At 46.3% G+C, this 23,525-nt stretch overlaps 1 protein-coding gene across 13 annotated transcripts in view; it reads left to right on the plus strand.

Moving 5' to 3' along the window:
- TRRAP (transformation/transcription domain associated protein) overlaps window positions 1-23,525 on the plus strand; it is a 97,117-nt gene that overhangs the window by 23,900 nt on the left and 49,692 nt on the right. For all 13 annotated transcript variants that reach the window (XM_032460051.1, XM_032460057.1, XM_032460054.1 and 10 more), the window contains 14 exons: window positions 273-464; window positions 2,466-2,631; window positions 4,515-4,771; window positions 6,732-6,932; window positions 8,227-8,378; window positions 10,916-11,115; window positions 12,455-12,672; window positions 12,775-12,972; window positions 13,576-13,836; window positions 14,344-14,505; window positions 16,881-16,977; window positions 18,426-18,547; window positions 18,852-19,022; window positions 22,210-22,278. In XM_032460051.1, coding sequence (XP_032315942.1) covers window positions 273-464; window positions 2,466-2,631; window positions 4,515-4,771; window positions 6,732-6,932; window positions 8,227-8,378; window positions 10,916-11,115; window positions 12,455-12,672; window positions 12,775-12,972; window positions 13,576-13,836; window positions 14,344-14,505; window positions 16,881-16,977; window positions 18,426-18,547; window positions 18,852-19,022; window positions 22,210-22,278 — 2,466 coding nt within the window. The remainder of the gene's footprint in view (window positions 1-272; window positions 465-2,465; window positions 2,632-4,514; window positions 4,772-6,731; window positions 6,933-8,226; window positions 8,379-10,915; window positions 11,116-12,454; window positions 12,673-12,774; window positions 12,973-13,575; window positions 13,837-14,343; window positions 14,506-16,880; window positions 16,978-18,425; window positions 18,548-18,851; window positions 19,023-22,209; window positions 22,279-23,525) is intronic.

Genomic DNA, 23,525 nt, shown 5'->3' on the forward strand with positions numbered 1-23,525 from the left:
TGGACTAGTTCCTCTCATAGTAAAAATTAAATGTGTTAGATGTAGGCTCTTGGTAGTTGATGGTGAACTTGATAAAATGGCAGATTAAGTACTTAAAGTGGACTGCTCCACTCAGCGCTCAGTAAATCTTATTTTTTCCCTTTGGTGGATAATTAATTTCTTAGAGTGTCTGATACAGACTTGATTTTGTATTTTTGGAAAGGTCATTACTTTTCTTGAGGCTGCTTTAGAAAAGGGATTATTTTTGTCACACACGTTTCTTGTGTTGCCAGATTGTTGCCAATTCTTTCTTGGCAAATCCTACTACCTCTGCTCTGTTCGCTACAATTCTGGTGGAATATCTCCTGGACCGCTTGCCAGAAATGGGCTCCAATGTGGAGCTGTCCAACCTGTACCTCAAGCTGTTTAAATTGGTCTTTGGCTCCGTCTCCCTCTTCGCAGCGGAAAATGAACAAATGCTGAAGGTAAACTCACTTAGCCCCAGGCCGTGCTTTGTGTTGGTTTTGCTGCTGTTGTAGCTTTTTAATTTCTTTCCATTTGGAACAGAAACTGCAGTGGCTCTTTTTATATTTGTAAATATTTTAATATTGAATTAATAAGTATATATAGCACGTCAGGGCCAAGTGTGAAAAACATTTCACGTATTTCTACAGCAGAGCTCAATCTATGTATCTGCTGACCTAAATGAACCCTCAAGAACTCTCATAGTGGGCAGGGGGTTGTCGTTAGCTCTGCCACGACTGATTTCCTTTTTCAATAAACTCACTTCTTATGTGGGTCACACAAGTGAGACACAGGAGCACATCGAGCTCATTATTATTTTTTTAATTGAATGATACAAAAGAATCCAGGAAGACAAGATGTCTTAGCTCTCAAATCCAATGCGAAACCATCAGCTGTGTAACAGTTCCCATCACGTCAGCCACCGTCCACAGCACACCTTCTCTGAGGCAGCACATAATAAACACCCCATTTCAGGACTGTTCATTTTTCAACTTTAAATCAAGACTTCTAATCAGTTGTGTCCCTTTATTAAGATCATCTGGGAGGAATGTGTCTCCTGACATATTTATACATGATTGATCCTATATGTATAAATTTTCCTCATCAGTAATTTGATTCTAGCCACTGGCAGAAGGCTGTGCATGGTTACGTGACCCACTAAAGGCAGCAGTGGGTATAAATACCTTATAAATATTCTCTTCCACTTATGGCAGAACAATTTCTGTAGAAGGTTGAATATTAACATTAGTCATGTCTGAAGAGAGGTGTTTTCCCATAGGGGAGAATCCGAGAGTGGAAACCGGATCCGTTTTTCCTGAAGTAAATATATGGATGGTTAGAAAAAGCACCAGTAATGTGTGCTTTTATGTGAAGTTTACTCTGGTTTTCTCAGTTGTATAGTAATTAGTTATCAACAATCTTTACTTTACTTTTGTGTTAGTATAAAAAGAAAGTAGTCAGATTTTTTAAATGATACGAAATGTTTAATTATAATTTTTGTCTACATTATTTGGTATCTTCAGATAATTCAGTTTTTGCCACTATTAGGGACAACCATGTAGAACAACCACCACCAAAAAACAAAACAAAACCTAATCGATTAGTCAAACCTAAGGATGAGATGTTGGAATATCATTCAAAAAGATACTCAAAGAACAATTTCTTGAAACATTTTGTTGCGAGACTAATACAGATAGTTGATTTATCTGTGAAAGAAATGCACCATGCCATACACAGTGACAGACTAGCCTGTCAGTGACTGCGCAGTTCATAGTCCATAGTTCACCTTAAATACACCTGCAGAAGAGTTCACATCAGACTCAACCTGTTACAGGTCAAATCTAGGATTTTAAGTACAAGATAAAAAGCTGATCTGGCTTACAATGTTGATTAAAGTTACTCTGAGCTAATGAAGTGTTTTTTTATGAAAGAAATACCGTATGAAAACATTTTTTGACCAAGTTTTCCAAAGCATAATAATCTCAGATGTCTTTTGAGGCTCTTCCAGACTTTGCATGTGTAGTACTTGATTGTGAAGTTTCAGTTCCTTTCAGTTGCTTTTTGTGTTTTGATAGTTAGGAAACAGGCTTCTTTCATCTTGTTTGATTGTTGAGTCTCATGCAAGAGTGACTGTGTTCACAAGACCTGCGGAGCTCACAGACCTCTGGTTCCTGCTGCAAAGCGTCTTCTTGGCATCATGTACCTACATAGTGAGATAGGAGCCTATTAAATACTTCTTTCACAGCCAGACTGGTGGTGGAAACCAACATATATTTTAAGATAAATTAATTTGAGTCAAATACAGGTTGGAAAGTTCTTGTTTTGTTGTTCCCTTTAGAATAAGTTCATCAGAATTACCTTCCATTCCTGGTTTATTTTTGGTTTTTTTTTTTTTTTTTTTTTTTTTAACAGCGAACCCGCTCACTTAGAGCCTGTTAACCTGCCTTTTCTCCATCCTGCAGCCTCACCTGCACAAGATTGTGAACAGCTCAATGGAGCTGGCCCAGACTGCCAAAGAGCCCTATAACTACTTCCTGCTGCTTCGGGCCCTATTCCGCTCCATCGGGGGAGGTAGCCATGATCTCCTGTATCAGGAATTTTTGCCTCTCCTACCAAACCTCCTGCAAGGTCAGAGCTGTGGTTTTGGTGACCTGTTAGTCTGGTGCATGTGCATGGGTCTGGCTGCCCTTGGTTGCTGGGGTTCATCCCCTACACCTGGTGGAGGGTCATTGTGAGGGGATGTACATGTGTGTCCCTTGCTGTGTGTGTGTGTGTGTGTGTGTGTGGCCGTCCCGGTGTCCCGCTCTCTTTAAAGGCAGTGGATCTTTAAAGGAATGAGTTCTTCTTCCTTCTCAGAGTTGAATGGGGAGCTAGAAGGTTTTAGTTACGCCAGTTAGAACTTTGTAGTATTTGGTAAGCAAATCTAGAAAGTGGTTTCTAGTGGTTTAGTAAGATCAGGGATCTCTAGATTGAAAGAAAAGCAGAACAAGAAGGGAAAAAGCAAGTTATAAAGCTAATATAAGCTTTATATAAAATATATAGAAATATATTGTTATTTATTTATTTTAACAGAGGTACTGGGGTTTGATCCCAGGACTTTGTGCATGCTAAGCACACACTCTACCACTGAGCTATACCCTCCCTGTTAAAATGTAGTTATTATTATTTAAGTTTAATTTTTATGGGGTAGGAAATTAGGTTTATTTATTTATTTTTAATGGAGGGACTCAGGATTGAAACCAGGACCTCCTGCATGTTAAGCAGGCGCTCCACCCCTGAGCTATACCCTCCCCTCCAGAATGCTTTCATTCCTGTGTAATTAAGATGCTTTCAAGGTGTGTAGCTCAAGGGGATCTTGAGTCCAGTGAAAGATTACAGGTGTGGGCAGATTAGAAACACCGTCCCAGGAATTTTTTTGTAAAGGTGAACTCTCAGTAAGGAGTTCAATCTGTTGTATTTTCTTTATAAATCCTTTAAGAAGAAGCCATTTACAAGATAATTTGCCCAGGAGGCAGCTGGGAAATACCTGACCATGTTGACTGTGATGCGGCCCGAGTCCCCCAGGCCAGGTGCTTAAGGCGGCCCGCAGTCCAGCTCTGTTGTGTGCATTTGGCCCCGCCTCCCGTCTTCCCCTCTGCTCCGACCAGTCTGGTTCCCCTCCCTGCACTCCCCCAGGCTTGTTTCTCCCAGCTGGTTTTGTTCATGTGGGTCCCCTCCTGGGAGCTTAGCCCTGCCTTGTCCACCTTCTTCGGATTCTAAATCTGTGCTGCTACTCTGACGCCTTCCCGGACAACTCCTCTCTCTTCAGCCTGAACTGCCTGGGACACACCTTGTTCGGGGGCCACTGTTACTTTTCTCCTTCCAGCTGGTCTCTGAGGTTCCATGGGCAGGTCCCGATCAGACATGTCTCACTTAGGAAGGAGCTCAGTAAATACTCAGTCACCCTTGGGAAGAATAGGGAGATTGACTTTAAGAGAGGAAAGCTCCTCTCCATTTATAGAAAACAAAAGTGGATTTTAAAAAATGTTTATTTTAGAGCATAGACATCAACTGTGGTTTATGGGAAGCCTGAAAAAACATGCAGGTGGTTAATCGCAAACTTGAGATGGACGTGTCGTCTTGGAGTCTTTTGTCTTTAGACTGGGCTCCTTAATAGAATAACACGTTTTTCCAAGCGTTGATGTATAACACTGATCAGTCCTTAATTTAATCAACGTTAAGTCATTACTAGAAATTACAACTTCAGTTATAATGTATACTAATTACTTGCAGCCTGCTGTTGTCACTATGAACGTGACAGGCAGAAGGGGTCATGGGTACATTTACAGAATAGATTTAGTAAATATAGTAATTGTGAGGCATAGAAAGCGTTCTGTCATCGGGTTGACACGCACCTAAAAAGGTGGACCAGTTACTCTGTACCATCCTAGCCTGTACTGCGCTGTACGCGCTGTAACTTCGCGTGTGTCTGGGAGGCTGCGCCCTCTGACGGCCCCCACCGCTGTGTGCAGGGCTGAACATGCTGCAGAGCGGCCTGCACAAGCAGCACATGAAGGACCTCTTCGTGGAGCTGTGCCTCACCGTGCCCGTGCGGCTCAGCTCTCTCCTGCCCTACCTGCCCATGTTAATGGACCCCTTGGTGTCGGCTCTCAATGGGTCCCAGACGTTGGTCAGCCAAGGCCTCAGGACTCTGGAGCTGTGTGTGGACAACCTGCAGCCCGACTTCCTCTACGACCACATCCAGCCTGTGCGCGCAGAGCTCATGCAGGTAAGTCTGCGTCCTCGGACTGCCAGCAGAGGGCGCCGGGGGCTCCCGCATCTGAGTTGTCATGAGGATTTCAGGCTGTCAGTTTCAGAAGTGACAGCCAGTGTTGAGCTCTCCCTGCCCAGTGGTGGGCTTCCTGCAAGATGAACTGGTGTAGCTTTCAACTTGCTTTGTGAGTCTTCTGACTTATGAAAGATACAAAGAAATACTGCAGGTATCGTGTGAATACTTGTTAGGCTGACCTTTTCAGAGGGTGCTGTGGTGCCACGTTCTTGTGAGGTCGATGGCTTGTGAAAGCAGGAGTTCAATGGCTGCTCTTGCTTCCAGGGAGAGCCCTTCTTTATCCGGGAGAGATCTTGAGTTGCCCAGTACAGAGATGCAAACGCCTCAGCACAGGCTAGCTGTGTGGCCCCCCCCAAAGGAAACAGCAGATAAGAAAGGAGGTGGTTTTGAAACCATTTTGTATTTTCTGGTCGTGAAAGTTCATTGTCATATATCAGGTGTTTCCTTCATGTTTTGTTGATGTCACTGATCTGTAATGTGGTTGGTAATTGTTAGAGGTTCACGCTGCCCCTTCAGTATAGAGTATTTGGCCCCAGGTGGGGATCCGAATGGCAGCTTTCTGCGACGGGCACTCAGTAACTCCTAAAGTCCTGGAGTCTCTGGACAGTGGATTGGAGACTGCAGACTGGCCTTACCTGACAGTCCTTAAACTTAGCTCTTGGGCTCCATCTGGGTGGGAGAAGATGGCCTAGGGCTTGGGTTGGAGCTCCAAGTCCAAGACCAGTCATTTGGAGGTGTGTGTGGCTCTTGGGCCTGAGCAGTACTGCTGGCTCTGAAAGGCAGACCATGGGCCCGACAGGAGCCTGGGTGAGCGTCGCGTGGCAGGTTCTCGGGCCCCTGGCCACTCTGTGGGGCAGACAGCCCAAGGGGGAGACACAGTCGGGGCTGCTGCTTGATTCTGGGGGCACAGTAACCCTGCCTTCTGGACAAGTGGCACAGTACCATCCACCAGTGAAACCCCACGAGCACAGGGAGATGGGCTGCCCCTCCTGGGGAGGTAAGCAGAAGCCCCCTCTCCTGAGGATCATGAGCTTTGGGTGGGCCAGGTGGAGGGTGAGGAGGTGACCAATCTTGGGCTACATCTCTCAACAGTCAGGAAGGGGGGAAGCTTCTTTGGACCTACAGGAACATAAAAGAAGCTGGAATTTTGCTTTAAAGAAAGTTCCAAGATTTTACGTTGCCTGTTGCTAGACGCTAATACCTGGCATTGTAATAGAAGGTGATATAAGAAAATAGATTTAAATAGTGAGCTATGGTAATTTTCAGGGCTATGACGGTTCAAATGAAAAAAATGTGGAAAAACTGACAGGAGTTTTTGGAACAGTTGAGTGCTTCTGCTTCTTACACCGTGAGTGCAGGCTCACAGTGACTCAGTTTTCCTCTGAGGCAGGTCTGTTTATGCTCCCTGTTCTCCAACTTTGCCACCCTATCTAATGTCAGGTTTGAAATGTACAAGATAGTTTACATATCATGTTCGAACATTACAAAGCCTGACAATAGAAGTAAAAACCTGAGAATGCACCATCCGATCGAAGGTCAAAAACTTTACCAGCATTTTGCGTTTTCCTCTCTGCTCCTCCATCCCATTTTGTATATTTGCCCAAACAATAATACATTGTTTAGTTTTCTTGCCTTTGAGCTCTGCAGTATTTATGATACGCTACCATTTGCATTCCAGGAGTGTTAAAAATCACTTACATATGCGTTTTCTGTAAAGGCATACAGTTTCTCTGGAAAGATACACAAGACTAGTAACATTGGTTCCCCGAGAAGGGAGCTGTGTGTTTGGAGGATGGAAGAGTTTTCACCATAGAGTCTTTCATGAATTTTGAGTTGTGATTTGTGAACCCTAGGAGTGCGTTGCCTCGGAGGGTTTTGATGAAAGCCTGTTGATTTTTAGGCTTTATGGCGCACGTTACGCAATCCTGCTGACAGCATTTCTCACGTGGCCTATCGCGTCCTTGGTAAATTTGGTGGCAGCAACAGGAAGATGTTGAAGGAATCCCAGAAGCTGCACTATGTCGTGACTGAAGTTCAAGGCCCCAGTATCACAGTGGAGTTTTCGGACTGTAAAGCATCTCTCCAGCTCCCAATGGAGAAGGTAAATTTGGGAGTCTCTGGGAGTTTCTTAAAGATATTGTTCAGTTTCATTTTAAGACCTTTAATTTCTCTTTGAAAACATGGAAATAAAATGTGCTTTTGGGGAGGGAATTTCTAACTCAAGGAACAGCAAGGTTTATCGGGGCCCAGCTAGTTCGGCATGGGGTTCCCATCAGGCCAGGAGCCAGTGGGCAGCGTTGCCCTGGGGACTTTGCGCCCTTGAGCCTCTTCCCTGATGTCCCCCCCCTCCCCGCACTTAGTCTGATGCCCAAGGGCTGTACCTCAAGTGTCATTTAGAACCAAGTTAATCCTGATCCTGTCTCATCCCCGTCACTCCCCAGTACCAGCTCTTCTGTTCTCTGTCCAGACACGGTTCCTTAGCCCGCTGGGGTCTCTCCGAGCACCAGTGGATTTACACCACAAAGCCCTGCCTTTGGCGTACTTCACCGTCCTGTTCTCTGGGGGGCAGGTAGTTGGCTTGTAGGTTACATTGATTCTTAAAAATAACACTTCTCAAATTACCCCTCCGTGACTTATTGCTCAGTCCTGAGCAGATCAGAGGCCGCAGGGGAGCTCAGACTTGCAGGCTGGGGGCGACGACGTGAGGAGCCCTTGTCACCTGTGCTGTGCTGCCTGGCCGGGTCTGGGGGCAGGGCCTCTGTCCCTGTCAGCCCTCTGCTTTCTCACACGGGGCTGGGATACATCTGTAATCATCAGCGCGGATTAGGTCTTTGATTTATAGGCATGTGATTGTCTTTAACATTAGTATCTTAGCTGTTAAAGGCTTCAGATGATTTTTTTGTGATTGTTCCTCCCCTGCCTTCCTGGTCAGCCTAGTGAATAGGATACAATGTGTATGTAACTGTTTAGGGTTTCTGAAAAAATGACGTAAACTCTTATCTTTTAAGGAGAGAATTTAGTAAAAGCTTAGGAAAGCCATCTTTTAGTTTTGAATTGAGATGCCTCAGATCTAGGTTAATCCAGCAGATTTACCACAGGAGACCTTCTCAGTGCACTGAATTTCTGGAGTCTCCTGTTGGCTATTTAAGCATGAAATCAGCTGATTCCATGTGACATTCAGTTTGAACCATGCAGTTCTTATGTTGTAACATTTCATCGCCATCTGGGGAGGTTTCCTTGTGAGTACCCATCCGCCTGTCTGCAGGCCCACCGTGCTCTCGCCCAGAGGAAGTGTGCATCCGGTTCTTCAGGGCGCTGCATGTGCTTTCAGCGAAATGTTTTCAAAATCATGTGATTTCAGGACAAACTCCAGTGTTTGTGTTTCTTTGCTGTAGGCCATTGAAACAGCCCTCGACTGCCTGAAGAGCGCCAACACCGAGCCCTACTACCGGCGGCAGGCATGGGAGGTGATCAGGTGCTTCCTGGTGGCCATGATGAGCCTCGAGGACAACAAGCACGCGCTCTACCAGCTCCTGGCGCACCCCAAGTACGTCACACCCTCCCTCTGTGCCAGCGCGCACAGTGTCTTGCTGCAGGAAATTCGGGATGGAGTGGACCTCCCAGCTTTCTTAATGTTATCAGCATGTTCCTTTAAGTCAGGAAAATGGCCTATTATTTGCCCAGCAATGCTTCTCTTGGCTTTTAGAGAAGATGGAGAGAACTTGGGTGCTCGAGAGTTAGGGTTTCTCAGTCGTGATCTCCCTCTGTCATTGCGTCTTCCGTTAGAGTGTGAGCTTCAGGAATCAAGGTCACGTCCTTTCCCTTTGGCTCATGGTCACATCCACAGCGCTGGCCACATGATAGCTGTTCAGGGATCTTGGGCTTTTCCGTCCGCAGTGAGCCTTTCATTCCCCAAGTCTCTGTCTTGCAGTGTTTGTATTTTGCTCTTATTCTTTAAGGGTGTGTGACCTTTATGTAATGACCTTTTCTGATGATATGTGTATATCATCTTTCTGTGTTATGTTTCAGGGAAGAGGTTTTTCCTCTGTATCTTCACATTTCTCACAGCATCGAAGATAATGCCAGCTATATAGTAGGTGGTCAGTTGTTAAAAGGGCTTTGGAGAGAGAGCAGTCAAAGATAGCCAGGTACTCAGGAAAGTCAGGCAACATGAGTATGAGCCCCAGAACCAACAGAAAGTAGAAATAGACCTGCACAGACTTCGGGTATGAGGATCACCTCAGTGAGGTTATAACTGAGCTTTTGCTGTGTTTAAAATAAATGAAAGACAAACTTGAAAGTCCTCCAAGAAATTACAAACCTTGCCCAAGCAGATTAAAGGAAAAAAGGCACAAAGAGAATCTTTAGCTGAGAGATGAGTCAAAAGAGATTATCCAGAATGTGTACAGAGAGAGAAAAAGATGAAAAATTCGAAAGAGAGAGAACGAGTGTGAAGAATAGTGTGAAGTAGAACAGTTGGTTTGAAGTCCCACAGGGAGAGGAGAGAAAAGGAGGCAGATAGTACTTGACGCTGTGGCTGGGAATTTCCCAGGACTGAAGATAAAAAAACACCAGTGCACAGATTCAGAATGATTGGTGACTTTAAAGCAGGATGAAAAAAGAAATCCTCACATGCACGCATCAAGTGAAACAACTACATATCAGAAATAAGGAGAAAATCTTGAAAGCTAACAGAACAAAAAAGATAGATTACCCTCGAATGAATGATAGCTTGGCAGCTGTGAAAGCCACTGGACAGTGGAATAAGTCTCCAGTCTGGAAGAAGACAGCTGCCAGCCTAGAATCATATATCCAGTGAATATAACTCACAAATGAGGGTGAAATAGAAATGTTTTCAAATAAAAGAGAAATCTCCCCCCAGCAGATCCTCACTCAGGTGGAATGAAAGTTCCCCAGCGGAAGATCTGAAACAGGAGCAGGAATGAAGAAAAAACAAAATGGTGATAGGTTGACACATGTACTTTGGGTGCAGCTAAGGCTATATTTAGAGAGAAACTTGTAGCCTTGAAAATCATTGTAGACTGGAAACAATCCAGACGTCTGTCATCTGGTAAGCAGATAAGCAAACTGTGTGTGTGGATACAGTGAAATCTCAGGAGTAGCAAGGACTGAGCCACTGACACATGTTCCAGCATAAACCGATCGCCTCCAGCACCAGGCTAAGGGAGAGAAGCCAGACCCAGGGCTGCATGCTGTATGATTCCATTTATGTGAAATTCTAGGAAGGACGAAGCTGTAGAGACAGAAAGCAGCTCAGTGGTTTCCCTGGGTGTGGGGATGGAGATTGTCTTCTGGGGATGACAAGTTTAAAATTGGATTGTGGTAATGGTGGCACAACTATATAAATCTACTAAGACTCACTGAACTGTAAAAGTGAAATGAATTCTATAGTGTGTAAATTATACTCCATAAATAATCATAATCATAATAGAAAAGAATAAATGTTAAAGAGCTAAATGCTTATTTCAAAAGTCAGATAAAGTGTAACAGGAGAACAGAAGAAATGAACAAAAGAAGAAAACATGCAAAGAGTAGTTCAATAAATCCAAAAGTTGGTTGCTTGAAAGAGGAATGAAATTGAAACACCTCTGACAAGACTGACTTAGAGGAAGGAAGAGAAGACAGGAATAACCCATGTCAAATAAAACAGGCAAGGGCACTCCAGACATTTCAGACATTTAAAAAAAAAAAAAAACAGCAAAAGTTCAATGGAATACATAAATTCATAGAAAAATAAAAAGGCCTCTGTCTTATGATGTGGATATTTTGAAGCATACAGACCAATTACTTTGTAGACAATCCCTAGGTGGGTTTGTCTTTGTCCTCATGGTTTGGTTCCAGCTGTGCATGTCTAGTAGAAACTCCTAGGAGTGTTCTCTTGACCCACTGACTACAAACTTTCATGATGAAGTTTGTCATGTTTGAGTCCAGGTGTTGCTGAAATCCAAGCAGGGCCCCTCTGAACAAGGGGAAAGCGGGCCCGCTGAAAAGAAGTAAGTTGTAGTGGACTCCTCAGCTCAGGACTTCGGTGCCGTAACGATGGCTTTAATTTTTGTCTTTCAGCTTTACAGAAAAGACCATCCCCAACGTCATCATATCGCACCGCTACAAAGCACAAGACACACCAGCTCGGAAGACGTTTGAGCAGGCTCTGACCGGGGCGTTCATGTCTGCTGTCATCAAGGATCTCCGGCCCAGCGCCCTGCCCTTTGTGGCCAGCCTGATTCGCCACTACACGATGGTGGCGGTGGCCCAGCAGTGCGGTGAGTGGGCAGGGGACGCGGTGCTGTGAGTTCTTCAGGGCATGTCAGAGGTTCGGTGGGACGTTGTGTTTCAGAGAAGCTGAGTTTGGCTGACCTGCTTTTCGCTTACGTTCCGTAGTTTTCCACTTATTCCATGACAGAGATAGTTGGTGTTTCAGCACTGGGTGCTGTAGCAGCTTGTAAACTGTTACCAAGGTTCATCTATAAAGTACGCCCGGTTTAATATTTCGTCCCTTTGGTTTTCGTGAGACACGGGGGCTGAGTACTTTTGGACCCTCTGCGTGTAGGACGGGGACAGTTTGTGTCACACTCAGTGCTGGTGCCCTCTCCATGGCGAGGTTCCCCAGACCCTCTCGCCCCACCCAGCCCCATCACCTGCTCGCCGCCCCTCAGCCGGCTCCCCCGTCTCCCGGGCTGTGCTTCCTCTGCTCCTGGCACGGTCCTCCATGCCCTTCCCCTGCCTGGGAGCTCCTCACCTCTGCTTCAGGGCTTCTCGGGCCCTGGGTGGTGAAGGACCAATGTTTTTGTCTCTGTTTTTATTTCTAATTCATTACCAACTGGTAATTTTGGAAAAGACGATAAAAATGTCACCGCACTGCCAACAGCTGTCTAAGGTTCTGAGCACTTAATCTCAGTTTTGCAGCTCCTCCCAGACCAGTGCCAGGCAGTGGGCTCGCACGCCTGCACGACACTTGTGTCCTTAGAGCCCCTCCCCTGGATCGACAGGCAGCTTTCTCCAAATGCTGCAGAGCACTGGCCGCTTTTAACTCTTCCTGGCCCTAGCAGCCAGCGCCATACAGTTTAACACGTGGTTGTTTCTCAGTGTTCCCGGCAGACCTGTAAGCTTCTTGGTGATGTCCTCGTGCCGGGTGCCTGCTGGGCAAGAGTTCGTCGTCGCCAGTGGATCGCTCTGTACGTGCGACGCCGTAGCCGGAGGCTGTTGCTTTTTATTGTCCCTTGTCTTTCAGGAGCGTCCAGAGCATCACCTGTCGTCATTCCCGTGTTGTGCCCCCTGACCTCGTCAGCGCCTTTTTAGAGGACACCACATTTTAAACTACTGTGGTTCTCATTTTAAACTAGTCCATCTCTGAAATGTGATTAAGAAAATCTTAAAATAATACAATGTGTCACGGAAAACATTCTGAAAAATAGCCTGTGTGCACGTCAGGCCGCTTAGTTTACAGGTAGTTGTAGTTTAGCAGAAGTTGGTCTCAAGTACCAGGGCTTTTTACTAAATTCCTAACCTCAAGGGCAAAACAAGGTGGTTGTCCGTGTGAGGGGCAGGAATGTCCGTGTCGCTGAACCCGACCTCCTCACATGCCCTTGCCTGTCCTCGCAGGTCCCTTCTTGCTCCCGTGCTACCAGGTGGGCAGCCAGCCCAGCACCGCCATGTTTCACAGTGAAGAAAACGGGTCAAAAGGAATGGACCCCCTGGTTCTCATTGACGCCATAGCCATTTGTATGGCGTACGAGGAAAAGGAACTTTGCAAGATTGGGGAGGTGGCCCTGGCTGTCATATTTGACGTTGCGAGTATCATCCTGGGCTCAAAGGAGCGGGTAAGGAGGGACTGACGGTCTGTTCTGGGGGTGTCTTCTGGTAGGCAGTTGTCGTGGGAGCGGCCCGCACTCATGCCGCATGGTGGGCGCGTGTCTCCCCAGGCCTGCCAGCTGCCCCTCTTCTCCTACATCGTGGAGCGCCTGTGCGCCTGCTGCTACGAGCAGGCCTGGTACGCAAAGCTGGGGGGCGTGGTGTCCATTAAGTTCCTCATGGAGCGGCTGCCTCTCACATGGGTCCTGCAGAACCAGCAGACGTTCCTCAAAGCGCTTCTCTTTGTCATGATGGACCTGACTGGAGAGGTAGGTGGCGGGTGGCCGCAGACCTGACCTGCTGCTTCAGGAAGCGGATCTGCCTGGAGAACAGCTGAGACAGTTCCACACATATGCTCTCCTAGAAGCTTAGATTTCATTACAGTGTCTTTAATAAAAGGACAGACCAGAGCCCTCAGGCTTTCGTCCTCTGGGTATCTAAATACCTGTCTGTCTTGATGAAGAGCAGCCACAGGCCAGAGTACGTGACACTGTACGTCCGTGAAGGGGAATGCCCCGCAGCCTGGCCGAGGGTCGGGTGGTGCACGTGCTGCAGGAGCGTCTGTGGGCCTTGTGCTCCTCATGAGCATGTGACACAGACAGACAGAAGATGGCGGGGAGTGCTTCCATCTGTGTGGTAGACACAAGGGTCAGCTCTGGACCCACGCTTTCTTTCCTACATGACAAACAGAGATTACCCACAAGCAGGCGATCAGCTACTGAAGTACCGCCTCGACAATGGGAAGCACTCTTGTTAAATTAGCGGAGGGGCGTGGACCCGCGGTGACAGTGTCTGTGGCAGACAGGTGTGCAGGAGGCATGGGTGCTGTGGCAGCATCACGCCTTACGTGCTAAGGAGTCCCCGGCCCACAGGTTTCCAACGGGGCGGTTGCCATGGCCAAGACCACCCTGGAGCAGCTTCTGATGAGGTGTGCAACACCCCTGAAGGACGAGGAGAGAGCCGAGGAGATCGTGGCGGCCCAGGAGAAGTCCTTCCACCACGTGACCCATGACCTGGTTCGAGAAGTCACTTCTCCAAACTCCACTGTGAGAAAACAGGCTATGCATTCACTGCAGGTACTGGCCCAGGTCACCGGGAAAAGCGTCACAGTGATAATGGAACCCCACAAAGAGGTGAGATTTCCAGTACTGGCACTAGGGTAACTTGAGCAAAACTTTTTGAGACTTTTTTTTCCCTTTAAATTTGGGTTGTCAATGACATGGAATTTATAATTTTGTGTCCAGTAAACAAAGTGCTATTGCACTTGGTCTTTTTGACCTTGATATGCAAATGGCAGTGTGCTCACCTTAACGTCTCTCAGTAGTTGTCAGTGTCGGGAGAGTAGAAGGCTGGCGTCCTGGGTCTGCAGGGCACGACCTGCTAGTCTTGTTCTTGCTTTGGGGTTTGTTTTAAGACGGGTGGCTGCACCCGTAGGAATGAAATGTATCCGATGTATCCACCCGTGACCCAGTGCCAGCACGTGAAACACGTCCTCCTGCCCTAACTAGAGGTCATCTGTAATAACCTTTGACCCCCGCTTAGGGTTTTCCAGTTGGTAATTGGTGTAGAATATAGTAATGAGAGCTGTTTGCTTTTGAAGGGGCAGCTGGTCAGTGGTGCTTCCTCCCTGCCTCCCCCAGGTCCTCCAGGACATGGTCCCACCTAAGAAGCACTTGCTCCGGCACCAGCCCGCCAATGCTCAGATTGGCCTGATGGAGGGAAACACGTTCTGCACCACCCTGCAGCCCCGGCTCTTCACAATGGACCTGAACGTGGTGGAGCACAAGGTGTTCTACACAGAGGTAGGGGGTGGAGGTGCGGCATGGTGTGGGTGGTGGTGACGTGCATCTGGTAAGCTGTCTCTGTGCATGGAGACTGGTCAGGCAGCATTCAGAGGAGGCCCGGGCCATGACCCCAGGTGACCAGCCACAGCCTGGCTCAGCCCTCAGCCCAGGTACGTCACATCTGGGACTGGGGAGAAGGCAGGCATGGTGACTGGAGATGTCAGTAAAACGTGGGTGTTTTCTGAGTCCTGTGAACTCCGTTAGCCCTCCGCAGGGAGCCTTGCACTTTAGGACCTTAGAGTTGTATTCCAGAGATAAGACCGTTACCGTCTACTTCATTTTATAAATTTTTTTAATTGAGGGGAGGTTATTAGGTTGATTTATTTTATTTTTTAATGGAGGTACTGGGGATAAAACCCAGGACCTCATACATGCTAGGCATGCCCTCTACCACTGGGCTATACCCTCCCTCCCATACCATCTACTTCAGTCACTCTCGTATCTGCTGGCGCCCAGAGTAAGACTGCACAGAGCAAGTGGCAGATTATTGAATCTCTCAGTCACCTACACACACCATGCACTGAGAACTAACTTCACGTGAAGGCCCTTCCCCAGCTCTGGCAGCACCCCACGAAGCGTGCGCACTGAATGTTCTTATTCTGAAGGTGCAGAAACTGGGCCTAGGCTTGTTGCGCACCTGAAGTCGCAGAGCAGGGCAGCTACAGGGCTGAGGCTGGAGCCACAGCTGTTGTTTCAGAGCCAGGTTCCCGGTCACTGCACTGCCCTGCTGGGGTCTCGTTGTGTTTAGTGGACTTGACTTGCCCCTTGACCCAGGATGACGGGCAGTGGCAGGGGGCACCTCACAAGTATTTGTCACAAAAACATTACAGTGTGGGGCGATACTAGACAGTGATAAGTAGAAACTAAATATAGATACAGTCAAATTACAAGCATTAATTCTCAGAATCAATAATGGTCTGGTGATCCGTGCCAATTTGGAATTTTTACAAGACATGAAACATACTTCTGGAGGCCTTGTCAGAGTAAACTGAGGCCGACGTCATAGGAAGCAGATTCTTCCTTATCCACACTAAGTCTGAATTTCCAATTATGAAAAATTTACCTCTTGATTTTTTTTTTAAGTCATGTGTTTTTGCTTGAACGTAAGGTCATCTGATGACGTGTTCTGGCTTTAACGTCGCGTACCTCATTGTATCCTTTGTGTGAGAGCCGTTGCTCATGAGGCCTGGGCGGGGGCACTGCCCTTGGGTGCCGTCCAGGCAGACGTGTCTAACCTGTGTGGAAAACTCCACGTGGAATTTAAGACCAGAACCTGGTTGTGTCAAGTGATAAAATCTTGGGGAATTAAACTGGTTTTGAAAGTGTTTGTCAGGGCACCAGCTGCAGCAGAACATGTGAGGATCTTTTGGGGAAATAGAAACTCTTGAGATTTAGGGTCAGTAGATTTGGGGTCGGACCCGAGACTTCTGCTGCCTAAAAACTTCCCAAGTGATTCTGGTGTGTGGCCACATTTGGAAGTCTGGCTGTCTGCTTAATGACCCGACATTCACCCCCTCTCTAGACGTAGACGTCTTGTCTGCAGCACGTGTGTACACAAACACGTTTCTCCACAAGGAGAGTGTTGTTGAAGGGCATGCAGTGACATGGTTTCCTCTGGGCCGTGGGACAGGGTGGGCAGCCTGAAGCGCTTTTCCTATATGTCCTTTTCTGCGGTTTTAAGTCTTTCACTAGGTAGGAATCGTTAAGGGAAAAAAGGGTAAAATTCTATACTGTTTTTCCAGGATGTCAGTAGAAGGGGGACGTAGTAATAGAATACCATATATGATATTTTAGATATTAGATTACAAAAAATGCGTATCGGCCTGGTTAAGTGTCTGGAAGGAGACCCACTGGAATGTCTGAGTGACGTTATTCTGGAGCCTTTCCTTCCTTCTTACGCTTTAAAAAGACAAAGTGTTGCTGCTCAGACACTTGAATTCCAGCACATGTGTTTCTTGAGCACTGGCCCAAGGCATTGGGGAGCGGCTCTGAATAGGGAGGAGTTGTATCTGCCATCGTGGAATTTGCACTTAGATAAAGTGATCGTCTGTTAAAATAAAAACATTAAACAAAAACATTAAAATAAAAACATGGTATCAGAGCGGGTGAGAAAATATCAAAGAATTTATTTCACTAATGAGCTTGACTGAGTTTTGCTTTAGAATAAGGAAGCTCAGTCACACTTTGATACTTAAATGCTTTAGGATTTGAGTATAGTTTGTCAGTTGTTAATTGTGTCATGTGGATGGCAGATTGTTGTGTTCTGTTATTTGCAAGATGATTCTGTCTTCACAGTAAGAGCAGGCTAAATTAAGTTGTTCTGTCTTTCACAGCTCTTGAATTTGTGCGAGGCTGAAGATTCAGCTTTGACAAAGCTGCCCTGTTATAAAAGCCTTCCGTCTCTTGTACCTTTACGAATTGCAGCGTTAAGTAAGTTCATATAAATCTGGGACAAGTTACTGGGTACAGAAGCGAAGGAGGCAGGTGGGGGTTACAGCTCAGTGGTAGAGAGCATACTTAGCATACACGAGGTCCTGGGTTCAATCCCCAGTACCTCCGTTAAGGGGGAAAAAAGTGAAGGGAGACAGTGGCCTTTTTTTGTTGTCTATAACTTTTTTGACTTTTTATGGTCTTTTTAAAGCGAAATAAAATTTTGTTTTTATCAAACTACATAATGGGACGTCAATGGATTATATAGATTGCTGAGATTTAAATTATTTTTTTACTATCTAATAAACTAGATGTTGCCCTATAGTAATCCTCTTTACCCTGTGGCTCTTTTTCAAGAACTGTGTATGTCTCTGAAGTATGTGCATCTCCAGTATTCTGCTCTAAGAGAGTTGTCATACCATTCACATCTTTCCATTTTCATCTGACTCAGTATTTAGATCTTTTTAGACTTCTTAATGATTCAGAAGCATTTGAGAATCCTGCTGCCTCTCAGTTTTCATTAAGAATGTCAATTATCGTTGTTCAGCACAGGAATTGTACATTATTTAGGAGAATATACTAGATCAGTGCTCACCCTCTTACTTAGAAACAGTCATTTCCCCTTGTTTGGTAAATAAAAACCCAGTGCAAGTTGTTCGGTTGACTTTGTCTCTTGTTGGTTTTTATACACTTAATAAAATATTGTCAGAATCCTTGGATGAGAGGTGGAGGAGCTGAGGGGCAGACCACAGTCCTCGAGCTGGAGAAGGGGCTGGGGTGTGCAGACGCAGCGAGCCGGGGTGAGGGAGGGATGTCCCGCAGATCCCGGTGGGGCTCCTCTCCTCGGGGGCCTCGTGCCTTCCTGTCAGCCCACACGGGCAGTGCTCTTGCTGGAATGTTATTCCAGAACCAACATTTGACATACAGGCCTGAGGCGTGTCCTCTTGCCTAAGAATATTTGCATTTTCAAAGCTTTTAACCCCCCAAGTTGGGAGGAGACCCCCGATTAGACGCAGGCAGTGGAGAGATGCCGGGCTGCGTTCCCTCCTTCCCAGAGGCTGAGGCCGCGCCTTCTGTGTTAACTCCGCCTACGTCTGCTCACAGGTCAGCCCTGCGCTCACCTGTGAGGACGTCCCTGGGCAGGGGGGTCATGAGGACCCCCTTCCACCCTGCTGCCCCTCGCGCCCCTCTTCATCCCACCTGGTCAGTATGGTTGATCGTGGCTTCCGGGCAGGCTATTGCTGCCTTGGGTGAGAGTGTTCATTCGTAGGTAAAAATTACGAGCCTCTACGTAGAAGACAGCGCATCTTTTGTCTTTCTTGAGGCCAGATCCTAGGAAAGAAGTGCAGCGACTCGTGTGTGTTGGTTGGTAAGAGACTTTAGACAGGGAAGATGTTCCTGTGTCTTTCAGGTTAATAACGAAAATGTATTGATTTCTCTCCCTAAAGATGCGCTTGCTGCCTGCAATTATCTCCCTCAGTCCAGAGAGAAGATCATTGCTGCTCTCTTCAAAGCCCTTAATTCAACCAACAGTGAGCTTCAGGAGGCCGGAGAAGCCTGTATGAGAAAGGTGAGCTGGGACGGGTGGGTGTGAGTCCCGCCTTGAGTTCTTCCTGTTTACCTTGTCCATCTGCCTGGAAGTCTGTCCGTGGTCAGTGTACCCTGGATTGTAACAGCGTCTCTACCTGTTTCATTGACGGAGCCCTCTAAAAATTAAACAGTAGTGACTAGTCTTCCTCATTTCATCATAAACTTCTGTACTATATGGTTGATATTCTGTTTTCCCAAGGAAGGCAAAAACTTGCTGCTAATGTTAAAAAGAAGTTCTGTTCTGTTATGAAGCGTCTTCTGTGATCTGTTTCCCTTGTGAACAGTTTTTAGAAGGCGCTACCATAGAAGTAGATCAGATCCACACGCACATGCGGCCCCTGCTGATGATGCTGGGGGACTACCGGAGCTTGACGCTGAACGTCGTGCACCGCCTGACCTCGGTGACCAGGCTCTTCCCGAACTCCTTCAACGACAAGTTCTGTGATCAGATGATGGTGAGCCGGCTGCGTGTGACGTATTCTGTGAGGAAGCTGAAAAGTTAAATTATGTTTTAAAATGAGTAACACATTTACACAGTTTAAAACTCAAAAGGTGTAAAAGGAGATGTTGTGAGAATTACCAACCCCTCCGTCCCCGTCCTTTCCCAGGACATGGCCAGAGTTAAGTCCTCCGGCCCCCTAGTCCCTCTGCCAGGGCACGTCCAGACCTGAGACTCCCGGGCTCCTTCTGGGGGCGTCTTGCATCAAGTGGGGTGTGTGTCTGTTCTTTCAGTTCCCGCAGAGGGAAGTGTCAGAGACACCTGCTTCTTACTTCTTCCACTTACCCTCCCATCACTTCACATCAGCCTGTAAAGTGCTTCTTCATTCTGTTTTCTGGCTACATAATTCTTCAGTGTGTGGTCCTGCTGTAATTTACTGAGCCGTTCCTCACTGACGAGCACCTGGATTGTTCCCAGTCTTTGGCTGTTATAGACAGTGCTACAGTGAAAAAGTTGTAAGGGCTTCAGCAGTCCTTTGTTCTTTTACAATTACCAAGGGAATAAGGGAACAATAAAAGATCAGTTTGACAGTGTTAAACTTGAAGTGTACATAGATGGAGGGTTTCAGCTGTTTATTTTATATTCTATAAATAAGCATTGGTAATTTACTAACTTACAGTTTCTGCAAATATGCGTTTTTTATGCAGCTTTTTGCCTCACACGCTGGTTTCTTCGTACCACAGACACCCAAAAGATGAACCCAGTAGTATTATGACTGGTCCTAAATCTCTTTAAGTGATGCTCTAACAGTAGAGTGTGGATGAGAAACAATATATATACATAAGTGAATATTCCAAATTGAAGGGCTATTTCCCTTTAAGCTTCCGTGTGTAATACACATACATGCCAACAGTTTACATGCATACGCAGATGCATAAGCGTGGTTAAAGTAAATGAAGTTACATCACTTCCTAATCAGAGCACATCAGACGCATGCTGTATCTTATCTCTTATCAGTACTTTCCTGCATGACACCTGTGCATCTCCTTTTACTCCTAGTCTTTTTCCTTCTGTTGGCTGTCGTTTCTTGCTGCCTTTGCATGCCTGCCTGAAGCAACTTTCTCTGTCTTTTTGTGGGGTTTTTTTTTGTGTGTGTTTCTCTACTCCTCTCTAACCCTTCAGATCTGCTGTGAGCTGGAAATTCATTCCCAGTGTTGTCCAAACTTTTTTGGACAGTGTGAGCAGAACTGCCTCAGTCTATAGTTTCTGGCTAAGGCCAAGAGTCTTTTTCCCTAAAATAAAGTACCTGTGTTTTGTGTTTCTGATTTGTTCAGGGTATTTTTTTTTTCCTCCCCCTCCTCTGGCATTATAGCCACGTTGTGAGTGGTTTCACTCCTCTGAAAGCAGAGGGTGTTGCTGGACTTGGGTAGGGAATGACTGAAGCTGCCATGTATTCGGCCTTCTCATCTGAGTCCTGCTGGGACCCATCAACGTCCAATAGTACTTTTGCATCTGTGGCGGTGGTCTTCCCGGCATACCCCCCGTGCCTGCCGCTGGCTCTGCCAGGTTTGTCCTTTCTGACTCATTCTTCAGAACTGTGCTCAGTCACTGAGCCTTTGCTTTCCCTCATATGATATGCTTTTGGATGAACAGCCCAAGTCTTCAGCATAATTTTAAGAGATAGGACACCTTACTGTGTAGGGTGGGTGTGCATAAAAGCAACCCTGAGCATTGTTTTTTCTTAACAAGTTCAACTGCTTGACATTGGATCTTGAAGTCTCTCATGTGGCTAGTTGTTTGGGATATCTCCTTACTGAGCTAAAAGTGAGTTTTATAGACCAGTTAGCATTCCTGTTTTCCTTCTGGGGACTCTGAAAGCAGCTGGCTGTTACCTGCACCTATAAATTTGTTACTCTCGTATCTTTGGTATAAAAGCTATTCCCTTAAGATAGAGGTTTTGTGAATATCCATTCTGGTGGTATCTTTTGAGGAATTTTACTGGCAAAACATGGTTAGCTTAATGTATTTAGTCTCTTTCAAGAAATGTGTATTGTCTTAGTTCCTCATAGTGTGTTCCTTGGAACACTGGCCCTGCAAGATGTAGGGTTTCTGTGAAAGACAGTTCATTAACTAACTGTTCCTGTCTTGAAGTTTTACAGGGTCTGTAGACACTGAAGTCTCAGAGAAAGGTGTCTGGATGTGTTTAAACCATCTGTCCCTCAGCCTGTTTGACCATGGAGTCCTTTTTAAAGTAGCTTGTTAACTTCCCGCAGGGCAGCATTTTGAAGGGCAGGCTCAGACAGTGGAGGATGATGAAGATAGTTCTGTTATTTGGGTGCCCCTGTTGTGGTTTTAGCTTAGGCTCCGAGTGCTTGTCACCAGGTTTTGCTGGATACCCTGGACAGGAGCCTGGCTGCCCCGTGCCCGGCTCAGGCCCAAGCTACTCTGGGCTCAGGGGTCTCTCCTGTGTGCCTGCTGCACAGCGGTCTTCTCACAGGACGTCTGCCCCCATTCTGCACAGAAGGGCATTGCCACCTGTCCGTGCCGCAGGAGCCGTGCTCATCTCAGCAGCCCAACTCCCGGGGTGCCCTTGGGCGCCCCAGTCCTTAGCTGCAGTGGCCACCTTTCTGGTGTCCCTCCTTTTCTCTGCCTGGAGCACTCTGCCCTGGTGCTTCTGGCCCATCGGCCTCAGCAGGGCCCTCCCTGACCTCCTCGCTCCTCCTCTAAAGCCAGATCCTGTTACTCTTCCCCATCCTTAGCATAGATGTCCTTCCCCACAGGAGGCATCTGTGTCCCCTTGTTTCCCCCGCTGGAGCCTGAGCGCCCCGAGGACGGGGGCAATGTCGGCTTGTTCACTTCTCTGCCCTGACACCGAGCGTGGTGCCAGCTCAGGGCAGCACTCGGAATAGCTGTGACGAAGCAGCATTAGGAAAAGTCCCTGTATTGGAGTGGCCAGGTTTCAGGACTTTGCTGTATCAGGGAAAATTCAGCTTTTCTGTTTATAGAGCATAAACAGATACCGATTATTCTCATCACTAGTTTGATGGCAGGGCTATTTCAATTAATAGAAACACTACCATCCTCACAATAAATAGAGTGGAAATGAATGATTACATATGAGTTTTCACCTAAGGACAGCATTTTGGAATTGAGGTGCTCCTGTTGTCAAGAAAAAATGTCTTAAGAATGTCTTTTCTCAACAGCAACATCTGCGCAAGTGGATGGAAGTGGTGGTCCTCACCCACAAAGGGGGCCAGAGGAGCGACGGAAACGTGAGTGACTTGTTTGTCTCTGGGAGGGCAGCCCGCCTGCCCTGCTGCTGCCAGCGCTTGTGTTGGGCGGGGCTTTTAGTTTAAATACCGGTCAGAAATCTAGTCTTATGTGACATAGTCCATGTAAATTGTTACACATATTTTGTTAACATTACTTTTTGCTTTGATTTTTCTTAATTGTTGAACATATTCCTTTTCATGTTTCTTTAAAATCTTCCTATTGTTCACTTTAATATAACGTTTTTGTTGATGAGAATTCCGGGAAGCTGGAAATGTTAGTATTTCAATTTTATTAGTTTTTCTTTAAAGTGAATGAAGTGTGCTTTCTAGACTCTTGGCAGCTCCTGTTCGCACAGGGATGCAGCCCTCACTGCTGTTTTCCATTGCTTTCCGTCATCATCGCCTCATAAGCCGAGTAGAGGTTTGGGGACTTAATGAAGCGTGGAGGAAAGTGTAGTGAAACACCACGTAACTGGGCGTGTGTGTGCTCTGGGTCTGGATCCCCCGCCCCAGTTGCTGGCCGGAAGTCAAACAGCCAGCTCTTCAAAACACTTTTTTTTTTTTCACGGTTTTGAGGGAAAACCACTTTAGTTAAATCTTCTTAAGTATCCAGTGTTGGTCACTAAAGACTTTGTCTCTTCAAAATGAATGGTTCTTGCTGTTTTGAATCTAATCTTATTTGTACACGTTAATATTCTTTTAAAATATTTTTTAAGTTGATGATTGTCCTCTCAGTGGGATTGTGTTTGCCATAAGTTCCTGTTACGCCCAGTGAAACTGTGCAGCAGTACCCCGATGGGGGATTCCTAGAGCTCTGCAGAGGCGTACCTAACGTGGCTTTCGGTCCTCCTTTGCCTGCTTGTTGGATGCTCTGTTTCATCCCAACTTGGATTTTATTTATTTGTTTTGGCTTTATTATGCTTTGTTTTAACCATTCTGTGTCAAGGTGTTTTGTTTACATAAGTCTTGTTCCTCCTGCTTCTAAACAGCCAACTAAGCAAACTAAACCAGGATTTTAAACTTTTTTTAGGAACGTTAAACAATCCATGATCTCTTACTTAGGGAAAAAATCAGGAAATCTTCATGGGGGAGAGCAGAGTGTATTTTAACAGCCTAAGCTCTTGGGAGTAGGTGCAGGTGCCTCTGCTTTTCCTCCCTATCTCTCATCCATTGGGTATTTTTGCTGTAAATTTTGTATTTGTTTTTACAATTAGCTGTTAATTCTCTGAAGCAGATAGCTTGTTCTA

Source organism: Camelus ferus, chromosome 18 (assembly GCF_009834535.1).
Source record: "Camelus ferus isolate YT-003-E chromosome 18, BCGSAC_Cfer_1.0, whole genome shotgun sequence".
In the NCBI taxonomy this organism is placed as follows: Eukaryota; Metazoa; Chordata; class Mammalia; order Artiodactyla; family Camelidae; genus Camelus; species Camelus ferus.